Source organism: Bufo bufo, chromosome 4 (assembly GCF_905171765.1).
Source record: "Bufo bufo chromosome 4, aBufBuf1.1, whole genome shotgun sequence".
In the NCBI taxonomy this organism is placed as follows: Eukaryota; Metazoa; Chordata; class Amphibia; order Anura; family Bufonidae; genus Bufo; species Bufo bufo.
Window position 1 is genome coordinate 226,840,217 of NC_053392.1, and position 14,259 is coordinate 226,854,475.

General features: G+C 44.8%; 1 protein-coding gene across 3 annotated transcripts in view; it reads left to right on the forward strand.

The window, feature by feature from the left end:
* LOC120997966 (probable cation-transporting ATPase 13A4) overlaps positions 1-14,259 on the forward strand; it is a 261,365-nt gene that overhangs the window by 89,807 nt on the left and 157,299 nt on the right. For all 3 annotated transcript variants that reach the window (XM_040428350.1, XM_040428352.1, XM_040428351.1), the window contains exon 7: positions 9,440-9,574. In XM_040428350.1, coding sequence (XP_040284284.1) covers positions 9,440-9,574 — 135 coding nt within the window. The remainder of the gene's footprint in view (positions 1-9,439; positions 9,575-14,259) is intronic.

Genomic DNA, 14,259 nt, shown 5'->3' on the forward strand with positions numbered 1-14,259 from the left:
GCAGGAAGGCTATTCCAAGCATCCACTACTCTCTCAGTAAAGTAATACTTCCTGATATTACTTTTAAACCTTTGCCCCTCTAATTTAAAACTATGTCCTCTTGTAGCAGTTTTTCTTCTTTTAAATATTTTCTCCTCTTTTACCTTGTTGATTCCCTTTATGTATTTAAAAGTTTCTATCATATCCTGTCACGGCTGTAGGTGAGCAACAAGAGTATACACAGTAAAAAGAGCTACTGACCGGACCCAAACTAGGGAGGATAAAGGGTGACCCCTGTCAGACCCTCAAAGCTCTCCCTATGCTGCTAAAGCACATGCCCGGATCCAAATGGCGGAACGAGGCATGCCCGCGTACCTAAGACTGATGACCGCTGTAACCCCTACAATAGTGGAAGGGGCACGGCCACCGGTGCCCTGCTCAGTATATGGAGGGAACCGTGGCCACCTCAGATCCAGTCAGAAAATAACCAGGTACACAACAATGTCTGCACACTTAGCTGAAGGAGCTGCAGCCGCAGAGAAGACGGATCCAAGGACAGCTGGCAATATCCAGAGTGCTTGCTGCAGCAGAACACAGGTCCAGTAAACTGATAGCTACAAGTGAAGATACTCAAGCAAGAGCTAGAACTGAAATGAGAAATATAATCCACGCCCTACAATAGGAGGAGGGGTGATTTAAAGGCAGGGAAATCAAACGCAGGAGAAACAGCTGGGAGGAAGGAAACAGAAAGTAAAGACTTCTTCACAGGGGCGGAGAAACAGAGCAGTGAGAACTCCTCCAAGCTCTGGTAGTGACAGTACCCCCCCCTCTACGGGTGGACTCCGGACACCCAGGACCCACCTTCTCAGGATGATCCCTATGAAATGCCCTGATGAGGCGAGTGGCTTTAATGTCCGACACCGGAACCCACATCCTCTCCTCAGGACCATAACCCTTCCAATGAACGAGGTACTGAAGAGAACCGCGGACAATGCGAGAGTCCACAATTATGGAAACCTCAAACTCCAGATTGCCATCAACCAAAATCGGAGGAGGAGGCAAAGAGGAGGGTACCGTGGGCTGGACATATGGTTTTAAGAGAGATCTGTGAAATACATTATGTATCTTCCAAACCCGTGGAAGATCAAGACGGAAGGCAACAGGATTGATGACCGACAAGATTTTATAAGGCCCAATAAACTTGGGACCCAATTTCCAGGAGGGAACCTTCAGTTTAATATTTCTTGTAGACAACCACACCAGATCACCCACATTCAGGTCCGGACCAGGCACACGTCTCTTATCAGCCACACGCTTATACTTCTCACTCATCTTTCTAAGATTACTCTGAATCTTTTGCCAAATGGTAGACAAAGACGAGGAAAATCTCTCCTCCTCAGGTAAACCAGAAAGAGCCCCTCCCGAGAATGTCCCAAACTGCGGATGGAACCCATATGCACCAAAGAATGGTGACTTATCAGAAGATTCCTGACGACGGTTGTTCAGAGCAAACTCAGCAAGAGGGAGAAATGAACACCAATCCTCCTGGTTCTCTGCCACAAAACAGCGCAAATATGTCTCCAGATTCTGATTGAGGCGCTCAGTCTGACCATTCGACTGCGGGTGAAAAGCAGAAGAGAAGGACAGCCAAACCCCCAGGCGAGAACAGAAAGCCTTCCAGAACCTGGACACAAACTGCATGCCTCTATCGGAAACAATATCAGAGGGAATGCCGTGCAATTTAACAATATGGTCGACAAAAGCTTGCGCCAACGTTTTAGCATTAAGTAAACCAGGGAAAGGTACGAAATGAGCCATCTTGCTAAAACGGTCCACCACCACCAGGATCACCGACTTCCCCGAGGAACGAGGAAGATCCGTGATAAAGTCCATGGACAGGTGTGTCCAAGGACGGGAAGGTATGGGTAACTGGAGAAGGGAACATGAAGGCCGTGAACGAGGGACCTTAGCGCGAGCGCACGTTTCACAAGCAGCCACAAAACCCTCCACCGACTTACGAAGAGCCGGCCACCAAAATCTCCGAGCAATGAGATCTACCGTGGCTCTACTCCCGGAGTGACCAGCAAGAACCGTATCATGATGCTCCTTGAAGAGTTTGTGACGTAGCTCAGGAGGCACGAACAACTACCCAGAAGGACAACGGGCAGGTGCCTCAGTCTGGGCAGCCTGGACCTCGGCCTCCAAATCGGAATATAGAGCAGAAACAACTACCCCCTCCGCCAAAATGGGACCCGGGTCCTCGGAGTTTCCTCCTCCCGGAAAACAGCGAGAGAGAGCATCAGCCTTCACATTTTTGATCCCAGGTCGGAATGTAACGACAAAATTGAATCTGGAGAAGAACAGAGACCATCTGGCCTGTCTCGGATTCATACGCCTGGCCGACTCCAAGTATGCCAGATTCTTATGGTCGGTAAAAACGGTGATAGGGTGCCTGGCCCCCTCCAACCAATGGCGCCATTCCTCGAAAGCCAACTTGATGGCCAACAACTCCCTATCTCCCACATCATAGTTTCTCTCTGCCGGGGAGAGTTTTTTAGAGAAAAAGGCACAGGGTCGCCATTTGGCAGGAGAAGGGCCCTGGGACAAAACTGCACCCACACCCACCTCGGAAACATCCACCTCAACAATAAAAGGTAAGGAAACATCGGGATGCACCAAGACGGGAGCAGACGCAAAACTCTCTTTAATCTTAGAAAAGGCTGCAAGCGCCTCCTCCGACCAAGAGGAAAAATCCGCCCCCTTTTTTGTCATGTCAGTAAGGGGTTTGACAACAGAGGAATAATTCAAAATGAACTTTTTGTAATAGTTCGCAAAACCCAGAAAGCGCATCAATGCCTTCTGATTCTCAGGAAGCTCCCACTCAAGTACAGCACGGACCTTCTCCGGATCCATGCGAAAACCAGAAGCAGAGAGGAGAAAACCCAGAAATTGAATCTCCGATACCATAAAAAGACATTTCTCCAGCTTGGCGTACAATTTATTTTCCCGCAGAATCTGCAGAACCTGAAAAAGATGATCCTGATGGGTCTGAACATCAGGGGAAAAAATCAAAATACCATCAAGATACACCAATACAAATTTCCCCATTAAATGGTAGAAAATACTATTAACAAAATGCTGAAAGACGGCCGGAGCATGCATCAGGCCGAAAGGCATAACGAGATTCTCGAAATGCCCGTTAGGGGTATTAAAGGCCGTTTTCCATTCATCCCCCTCTCTGACCCTGACCAGGTTGTACGCGCCTCTCAAATCCAATTTGGAAAACACCTTGGCCCCAACAATTTGGTTGAAGAGGTCCGGGATCAGAGGAAGGGGATAGGGATCGCGAATCGTGATACGGTTCAGCTCCCTAAAATCTAGGCAAGGTCTCAGATAGCCATCTTTTTTTTTAACAAAAAAAAAACCCGCGGCCACATGTGACTTTGAGGGACGAATATGCCCCTTATCGAGACTCTCGGAGATATAAGTTCGCATTGCGATTCTTTCCGGTTGTGAGAGATTGTAGAGGCGTGCTTTTGGCAGCTTGGCGCCGGGAATGAGGTTAATGGGACAGTCAAACTCCCGGTGAGGAGGAAGCTCCTGAACACCGCTCTCGGAAAACACGTCCGAGAAATCAGAGAGAAATGATGGCACAGTTTTAGTAGACACCTCTGCAAAAGTCGCTGTGAGACAATTCTCTCTACAAAAGTCACTCCACTCATTTATTTGCCTTCCTTGCCAATCAATAGTGGGGTTATGTCTAGTGAGCCAGGGTAACCCCAAAACTAGAGGAGAAGGCAATCCGTTAAGTACAAAACAAGATATATCCTCCACATGAGTGTCACCTACAGCTAGCCGGATATTGTGAACAATGCCCTTCAGAGATCTCTGTGAGAGTGGAGCAGAGTCAATAGCAAAAACAGGTATATCCTTTTCTAATGTGCGAACCTGAAAACCATGCATGGCTACAAATTGAGTGTCAATAAGATTGACGGCCGCTCCACTATCGACAAAAATCTCACAAGAAATGACTTTGCTCTCTAGCGCCACCCTGGCAGACAGGAGAAAACGGGAACTGCAGGTCAGAGGAAAAGCATCAATTCCTACATCAACTTTGCCCAAAGTAGCAGATGAAGCAGAATTTGATGATCTACCTTTTGAGGTTTTTCTCTTATTATCGCTCTTAGTACAGTTCAAGAATCTCCTAGACGGACAAACATTTGCCAAATGACCTATGCCCCCACAACAAAAACACACCATACTCTGAGGACTAAATCCTCTTTTATCAGGGGCAAGTCGACCTAGCTGCATGGGCTCCTCCTCAGAGGGGAGTGAGACAGGATGAGGCCCCTGCACACTGAATGAGTCCGCACCATTGCCCCTAGACTGACAATGGCTGGACAGAGAGGTCTTTTTTCTTTCTCTTAGAAGCCTGTCATGCGTACCGCCAATGACATGGCAGACTCTAAGGACGTTGGTCTCTCATGGAAAGCAAACGCATCTTTCAATCTCTCTGAGAGACCATGACAGAACTGACTCCGGAGTGCAGCATCATTCCAACCTGAATCAGCTGCCCATCTCCGAAATTTAGAACAATAAAGCTCCGCAGACAGTTTGTTCTGGCATAAAACACGTAAGTTAGATTCGGCCAGAGCAACACGATCCGGGTCATCATATATCTGCCCCAGGGCCACAAAAAATCTTTCCACGGATCGAAGGGAGGGATCCCCTGATGGCAGCGAAAAAGCCCAAGTCTGAGCATTACCCCTGAGCAGGGAGATGACAATCCTCACCCTCTGCTCCTCCTTACCAGAGGAGTGGGGACACAAGCAAAAATGGAGTTTGCATGCCTCTCTGAAGCGAACAAAATTCTCACTGCCCCCGGAGAACGTTTCCGGAAGTGAGACCTTTGGCTCGCAACAGACTCCATGAGCCGGAGCAGAGCCCAATGCTTGAAGCTGAGTCATAGATTGATGGAGATCCGCTACTTCCAAAGAAAGAACCTGCATGCGGTCAACCAGGCCAGAAAGCGGATCCATGTCAAAAAAGGACGGTTTTGGTGGATTATAATGTCACGGCTGTAGGTGAGCAACAAGAGTATACACAGTAAAAAGAGCTACTGACCGGACCCAAACTAGGGAGGATAAAGGGTGACCCCTGTCAGACCCTCAAAGCTCTCCCTATGCTGCTAAAGCACATGCCCGGATCCAAATGGCGGAACGAGGCATGCCCGCGTACCTAAGACTGATGACCGCTGTAACCCCTACAATAATGGAAGGGGCGCGGCCACCGGTGCCCTGCTCAGTATATGGAGGGAACCGTGGCCACCTCAGATCCAGTCAGAAAATAACCAGGTACACAACAATGTCTGCACACTTAGCTGAAGGAGCTGCAGCCGCAGAGAAGACGGATCCAAGGACAGCTGGCAATATCCAGAGTGCTTGCTGCAGCAGAACACAGGTCCAGTGAACTGATAGCTACAAGTGAAGATACTCAAGCAAGAGCTACAACTGAAATGAGAAATATAATCCACGCCCAACAATAGGAGGAGGGGTGATTTAAAGGCAGGGAAATCAAACGCAGGAAGAACAGCTGGGAGGAAGGAAACAGAAAGTAAAGACTTCATCACAGGGGCGGAGAAACAGAGCAGTGAGAACTCCTCTAAGCTCTGGTAGTGACATATCCCCTCTGTCTCGTCTTTCTTCCAAGCTATACATGTTAAGGTCCTTTAATCTTTCCTGGTAAGTTTTATCCTGCAATCCATGTACTAGTTTAGTAGCTCTTCTCTGAACTCTCTCCAAAGTATCAATATCCTTCTGGAGATATGGTCTCCAGTACTGCGCACAATACTCCAAATGAGGCCTCACTAGTGCTCTGTAGAGCGGCATGAGCACCTCCCTCTTTCTACTGGTAATGCCTCTCCCTATACACCCAAGCATTCTGCTAGCATTTCCTGCTGCTCTATGACATTGTCTGCCTACCTTTAAGTCTTCTGAAATAATGACCCCTAAATCCCTTTCCTCAGATACTGAGGTTAGGACTGTATCACTGATTTTATATTCTGCTCTTGGGTTTTTAAGCCCCAGGTGCATTATCTTGCACTTATCAACATTAAATTTCAGTTGCCAGATTTTTGGCCATTCCTCTAGTTTTCCTAAATCCTTTTCCATTTGGTGTATCCCTCCAGGAACATCAACCCTGTTACAAATCTTTGTGTCTTCAGCAAAAAAGACACACCTTACCCTCGAGGTCTTCTGCAATTTCGCTGATAAAGATATTAAACAATATGGGTCCCAGAACAGATCCCTGAGGTACCCCACTGGTAACAAGACCATGGTCTGAATATATTCCATTGACTACAACCCTCTGTTGCCTGTCCCTCAGCCACTGCCTAATCCATTCAACAATATGGGAGTCCAAGCCCAAAGACTGCAATTTATTGATAAGCCTTCTATGTGGGACAGTATCAAAAGCCTTACTAAAGTCTAGATAAGCGATGTCTACTGCACCTCTGCCATCTATTATTTTAGTCACCCAATCAAAAAAATCTATAAGATTAGTTTGACATGATCTCCCTGAAGTAAACCCATGCTGTTTTTCATCTTTCAATCCATGGGATTTTAGATGTTCCACAATCTTCTCCTTAAGTATGGTTTCCATTAATTTCCCCACTATTGATGTCAGGCTTACTGGCCTATAGTTGCCCGATTGCTCCCTACTACCTTTCTTGTGAATCGGCACAACATTTGCTAATTTCCAATCTTCTGGGACGACTCCTGTTGCCAGTGATTGGTTAAATAAATCTGTTAATGGTTTTGCTAGTTCACCGCTGAGCTCTTTTAATAGCTTTGGGTGTATCCCATCAGGCCCCTGTGACTTATTTGTATTAAGTTTAGACAGCTGACTTAGAACCTCTTCCTCTGTAAAGACACATGCATCAAAAGATTCATTAGTCTTCTTTCCTAACTGAGGTCCTTTTCCTTCATTTCCTTTGTAAAAACTGAACAGAAGTATTCATTGAGGCAGTCAGCTAGTTCTTTATCTTCTTCCATATACCTTCCCTCTTTTGTTTTTAATTTGGTAATTCCTTGTTTTAGTTTCCTTTTTTCATTTATGTATCTAAAGAATGTCTTATTGCCTTTTTTCACTGACTGAGCTAATGTGGTCATGTGGTCTTGAGCATCAATTACAGCTTGACAGCAATATCTCATGCTGGTCACAAGTCGACTTATTGTCTGCTGAAGCATGGCATCCCACTCTTCTTGAAGAGTGACCCTCAGGTCATTGAGGTTCTGGGGTACAGAGTTACAAGCCTCTACATGGCAACTCCCGTAGGTTTTCATTGGGATTCAGGTCTGGAGAAAGTGCAGGCCACTCCATTTGAGGTCTCCAGCAGCTGTTCCCTAATGATACGAAATTTGATGAGTTGGCGCATTGTCATCCATGAAGATGAAATTAGGCCTGTGTTCATGCAGAGGCACAATGACTGGATTAATAATTTTATTCAAGTAGTATGGGCTCAGTGTGAATCGACTTGATGTTATGAATAGAATTTTCTCTATATGTGTGGCAGTGAACATTCTGCCCCAGTAGGTAGGGATGGACTAGGAATTTAAAGTGGCCCTGAAAAAAAAACTAAAAGTGGCCTAGCCAACAATATTCGAATTTTCGATATTTCACAAATATTTGGGTGAATATTTGTCATATATTCGTGAATTCGAGAATTCGTGATCTCCAGTCATTATTTTCTTCATTTGCGAAAATCGGCAATCGGAAAATTTGCGATAAAAATTTGCAATACGAAAATTTGCGATCAACACTACTCCTAATGTCAAAGATATTGGAGCCTTCTCATTGGCCCACAAGCAAGAACCCGTGAGGGATCATGGGTACTGATGAAAAAAAATCTAGAATATTCGCGATTATGAAGATATAGCAATATATTCTAGATATTCTCGAATTCTCGAAGTACCAATATACGCGATAAAAATTTGCGATTATAATATTCGCGATCAACACTAATGGCCAACACAAGCAGGAATAGTTCACAGTGATGTCTTCTCTGATGTAGACATTCTTTTTCTTCATCTTCTCCATTCAGAACAAATCACCATGATAACGTCTTTATTTAACATCTCCTATGATGTAGACATTCTATTTCCTCATCTTTTCCATTAGGACTAGACCGTCAGGTGATTCCAAAAAGCAGTGAATCTGTATGGTGATAAGCAATCCCAATAACTATCAGTCATGACAATACAGAGGTCATGCTTCATGGAAATGCATCTCACATGAGCAGTCAATAATTGGGAACAAACAGTTAATTCCTGATCATTGCCCTGTATATCAGCCTACTGTATGTAAATGAGCCCTTTGTTTGCTCCCTTCATGCTTTTTTGTGACCTATGTACCAATTTCCTGTTATATTCTTTGTTCACAATAAAATTCACCACTGTGTTTGCTAATTATGCCACTAACAGCAGCATTACAGAGTATTAAATCAATCCCTCTTCAAAAGAAGGGCTTTTTACATTATAGTTGTTCAGATCCCTACTAGGGACCATTTAAAGGGTATCCAAAAGGGACATACTGTTTAAATCAAGTTTTAGGTTAAACATATTTTTGTTGAATTTTTGCAATTTCTTTTTAAAAATTTCCATATCACTATATAAAAAAAAAAAACGATCTTAAAATTAGGCAGTGTTCACTGTAGTCATTAAGTCCAATAACATATTGACACTTCCTGTCTATTACAGATCACAGGCAGGATCACAATCAAAAATAAAACTTGTATATAGATAACAGAATCTACCATTCACAATATGTTAATATCATCATAATTTTCATCATAATAGGTCACGAGCACATCTAGGACATTCTCTCATATAAATGAATGCAGTCCCCTCCAGTCTATTGTGTCTGTGGCTCATGTGGATGCTGTATATTTCTTAACAACAATTCAGCCCATATAATCATGTTCAGGAAATGGAATTAAATTATCTACAATCAGAAAATAAAAGCAGATTTGAAAAAAAAAAGAATGTGTCATTTTTAGATTTAATTTGCATACAAAATGAAAGGTGACAAGTTTACATGCAGCAATCATCCCTTACATGCAGCAGATCATTTGTCCCTATACGGATTGTTTGTCAGCAGTACATTCCTGTTTACACTGGGATGTGCTGATGACAAATGATTTCGTGTGCCACATCATCAGTCAAACTAGCATTTTGCTAATTTTTGGGCATCTACACAGGGTGAGTGTTGGCTCCCAATAATTGGCCTGATAGTCTGCCCATTATTATTTTTCATATTGTGTCTTTTAATCAAATTGATGTCACGCATTGAAGGTTATTTGAAATTAGTTCAGTTTTTAAAATTATTTAATTTATCCGCAATACATATTAAAGTAATGTTGTAGTGTTATTAAAATATTAACTAATACCATTATTTTACATAGGTTTTGAATCCATTTTACATTTTTCAAGCCTTTTCTTTGAGTCTTTGGTTTGCTACTGGCTACACTGAGTATGCTGCAGTTCTTGTTGCCATAACCTTGTTTTCCATTGCTGCCACAATATATAATATGAGGATGGTAAGTTATTTCAGCATATATATTAGAGATGGGTGAATTTTTTGAGAATTGTTTCGTGTGTGATCTGTTGAATTTTTCAAAAATTAGATTTGCATCCAAATCAATTATACATGAATCAAATATTCACAATTTGGCATAAATTTGTATGACTACAGATGAGCGAATTGAAGCTGACAAAGTGGAATTCAATCCGAATTTAAGAAAAAATTTATTCGCACCGAAGCCGAATTTCCTCACGCTTCAATTTAACAAATTACATTTTTTCCTAAAATGGCTGCTACACGTGTGAGGACATGGAGAAAGGAACTCTGGGAAGGCGGGATCACCCATAATGCCATGCATGCAGCCAATTAGCAGCTAGCCCTGTGATGTCACAGCCCTATAAATAGCGGCAGCCATCTTAGATTCTGCCATTTACTAGTGTACTTAGTGCAGGGAGAGACGTCTGCAAGCACTAGGGACAGTGCTAGGAAAGAGTTGATTGTGGTGAACAAATGATTTATAAGTGCAGGGTAAGGATAGGGAGGAATCATTCCACAACATTTATGTTGAACAGAGATTAGTAGGGGAGGTTACAGCCTGGGTAATAGGAACCAGGGGCGGACATACCACCTGTGCAGATGGTTCAGCCCACAGGGGCCCACTGGGGAGATCGTGAATAACAGATGAGCTTTCTGAATTGCCGGTAAGCTCCTCCCACTGTGCGATTGCACACAGTAGGAAAAGTAGCTGGCTGCAGTGGGGCCCACTTAGTGAACTTCAGAGGGACTGAGAGATGATCTGCTGGTCAGGGGCTGAATAGCAGCACTGATTTATAGGAGAGCTGGTAGGTTTTAGTTTAATCAGCACCTCTGGTCAATAAGGATGGATCCACAGGGTCTGATTTTTAACAAATTGCGGCAAAAAAACACTGCATTTTAAAAAAAAAAATAGGACCTTGTGGACCCAACCTTGCTGACCAGGAGACGGAGAGCTGATTGGTCTACAAACTGTCACTCAAAAGCACTGACAGCCTCTCCTCTAATGAGCCAGCTCTGCTACTGTGTGGAGACCGAGCCCTGCTACTGAGAGGGGGAGGAGCCTGGCTGAGGACACAAGAACCAGCAATACAGAGCCAGGAGGTGAGGAAGGGATCTATATGTAATGTAGTTCAAAAAAAAGTGCCTGCCCTGCATGTATGTATGTGAGAGTGTGTGTATGTGAGAGTGCATACATGTATGACAGTGTGTGTATGTGAGAGTGCATACATGTATGACAGTGTGTGTATGTGAGAGTGCATACATGTATGACAGTCTGTGTATGTGAGAGCACATACATGTATGACAGTGTGTGTATGTGAGAGCGCATACATGTATGACAGTCTGTGTATGTGAGAGCACATACATGTATGGCAGTGTGTGTATGTGAGAGCACATGCATGTATGACAGTGTGTGTATGTGAGAGTGCCTGCACGTATGACAGTCTGTGTATGTGAGAGTGCCTGCATGTATGACAGTCTGTGTATGTGAGAGCACATACATGTATGACAGTGTGTGTATGTGAGAGTACATACATGTATGACAGTGTGTGTATGTAAGAGTACATACATGTATGACAGTGTGTGTATGTGAGAGTGCCTGCATGTATGACAGTGTGTGTATGTGAGAGTGCCTGCATGTATAACAGTGTGTGTATGTAAGAGTACATACATGTATGACAGTGTGTGTATGTGAGAGTGCCTGCATGTATGACAGTGTGTGTATGTGAGAGTGCCTGCATGTATAACAGTGTGTGTATGTAAGAGTACATACATGTATGACAGTGTGTGTATGTGAGAGTGCCTGCATGTATGACAATCTGTGTATGTGAGAGTGCCTGCACGTATGACAGTCTGTGTATGTGAGAGTGACTGTGAGGATGTGTGAAAAAGACCAATTCATTTCAATGGGGCTACAAATGATGCAGACAGCACACTGCATGTTGTCCGCATCCATACTTTTGTTCCTTGGCCCTGCAAAAAAGTTAGAACATGTCCTATTCTTGTCCGCAATTGTGGACAAGAATCTGTATTTTCTATCATAGTACGCACGCGGGCAGTCTCCGTGTTGTGCGGATCCGCAATTTGCGAACTGCAAAACACATATGGCCGTCTAAATGGTCCCTTAGGCTAGCACCACAAGGCGGCTGTCTCGGCGCACCCCGGTTCTTCGTCTCGCGAGACTCGGCGCACCCCGATTCTTCTCTCTGTTGTTGACTCGGCGCACCCCGGTTCTTCGTCTCGCGAGACTCGGCGCACCCCGATTCTTCGTCTCGCGAGAACCGGGGTGCGCCGAGTCAACAACAGAGAGAAGAATCGGGGTGCGCCGAGTCTCGCGAGACGAAGAACCGGGGTGCGCCGAGACAACAAGAAGGAAGGAGAAGACAGAAGAAGAACAGAAGGAGAAGACAGAAGAGTTGAGAAGACCCCCCCGGATAGCGGAGAAGACCCGTCGGGATATCGGAAGAAGAAGAGCCCCCCCCGGAGACAGAAGACAGAAGGAGACAACAAGACAGAAGGAGAAGACAGAAGGAGAACCCCGGAGAGTTGAGAAGACCCCCCCCGGATAGCGGAGAAGACCCGTCGGGATATCGGAAGAAGAAGAGCCCCCCCCTGGTAAAAGAGCTAATAAAGAAGACAGGGGGCGGCCTCCGGAGCAGAAAAATAAAATATTTTAATACACTGTGTGGTTTATTTGTGTTTTTACCACTTTTCTTGCAGGTGAATGGGTAGGGGTACGATGTACCCCATACTCATTCACTTAGGGTGGGGGGCCGGTATCTGGGGGCCCCCCTTATTAAAGGGGGCTCCCAGATTCCGTTAAGCCTCCCGCCCGCATACCCCGACAACCAACGGCCAGGGTTGTCGGGAAGGGGCCCTGTCCTCATCAACATGGGGACAGGGTGCTCTGAGGTGGGGGGGCCGCAGTGCGCCCCCTGCCCCAGAGCACCCAACCCCCCATGTTGAGGGCATGCAGCCTGGTACGGCTCAGGAGGGGGGGGGGGGGGGCGCTCGCTCGTCCCCACTCCCTTCCTGGCTGGCCGGGTAGCGTGCTTTGGATACGGGTCTGGTATGGATTGTAGGGGGACCCCCTACGCCGTTTTTTTCGGCGTAGGGGGGGCTCTCCTTACAACCCATAACAGACCTAAGGGCCCGGTATGCTCCTGAGGGCGGGACCCAGGCCGGATTTTTATTTAAAATCCGGCGGGGACTTCCCCCTCAGGATTCATAACAAACGCCGCACACGTGTAGAATTGGCGGGAATCCAAGTCGGATCTCCCGCCTCTTCTATGACGCGCTTGCTCTCCATCGCGGCAAGCCAGCTCGGCGCTGGCTCCCGCGATGGGGCTCGTATGTGCTCAATCTCGCCGAGAAATACGGCGAGATTGACACAAAATCGGGTTCACCTACTGTATGTTTATGTCTGTATGTGTGGTTTGTGGAGGGGAAGGGGGCCCAGGCACATTCTTTGCACAGGCGCCCTCTGCTGTCTGTGTCCGCCCCTGAAAGGAACAATCCTATTACCCCTTGCTGCACTGACTGAGGATCCAAATTGCCATTATATAGCTCTGTAATTCCAGCAAACTGTTCTTGTTATTGGGGTGCAAGTGCTGTTTGATACAGCCATTAACAGGCTTTATTACAAGGAGATATTTCTACAGTACGTCTTATTTGCCCTTGTGCGGTGCAGTTATATATTGTAAAGCCCTATTTGCTGTGTATTAGTGGTAAAAGAAAAATATATTTGGCCTTGTGTGGTGCAGTGTTATATTCTAAAGCCCTGTTTGCCGTGTATTAGTGGCGAAATGAAAATATATTCGCTGTTCAGCGTTGCACTTATATGTTGAAAAGCCTTGTGTAGTGTAAAAGTGAAAAAAAATAATTGGGCCTAATTGCCGTTCAGCGGTGCAGTGATATATTCTAAAGCCCTTATTGTTGTGTATTAGTGGTGAAATGAAAATATATTAGCCGTTCAGCGTTACACTTATATGTTGAAAAGCATTTTGTGTTTGGAAAAGTGGAAAAAAAATAGGGCCTAATTGCAGTTCAGCTGTGCAGTGATATATTCCAAAGCCCTGTCTGCCATTTATTTGGGGCAAAATAAAAATGTTTGTCGTTTAGCGTTGTACTTATATGTTGAAAAGCCTTTTGTAGTTTAAAAGTGGAAACAAATTAGAGCCTAATTGCCATTCAGCAGTGCAGCCCTTTTTGCGGTATGGACCGAATTACATAGTGGTAAAAAAAAATAATTCAAACATGTTTTTTTCGGGAAAATTGATGGGTGATTGTACACCTCCTTTTGCTGTATGGACCGAATTACGTAGTGCTAAAAAAATTTATATGAAACAGGCTTTTTTGGGGAAAATTGATGGGTGATTGTACACTTTGTTCAGTATGAACAGAATTCCATTATCCTGTCATTGGTGAATTTTTTTTTATCTCAAACATGTTTTTTTCGGTAAAATTGATGGGTGATTGTACACCTCCTTTTGCTGTATGGACCAAATTACGTTGTTGTGGGTCCTACAGTAAACATAATGTAGACGCTGATGACAACACACCAGCAGTCTTTGAGTTTACCATCTATTCACAATTAAATCAAGCAGCTTCATTAAGTTGAAAATATTCATGCATTTTTATGTGCTCCGTCTGCATGCGATCTCCATA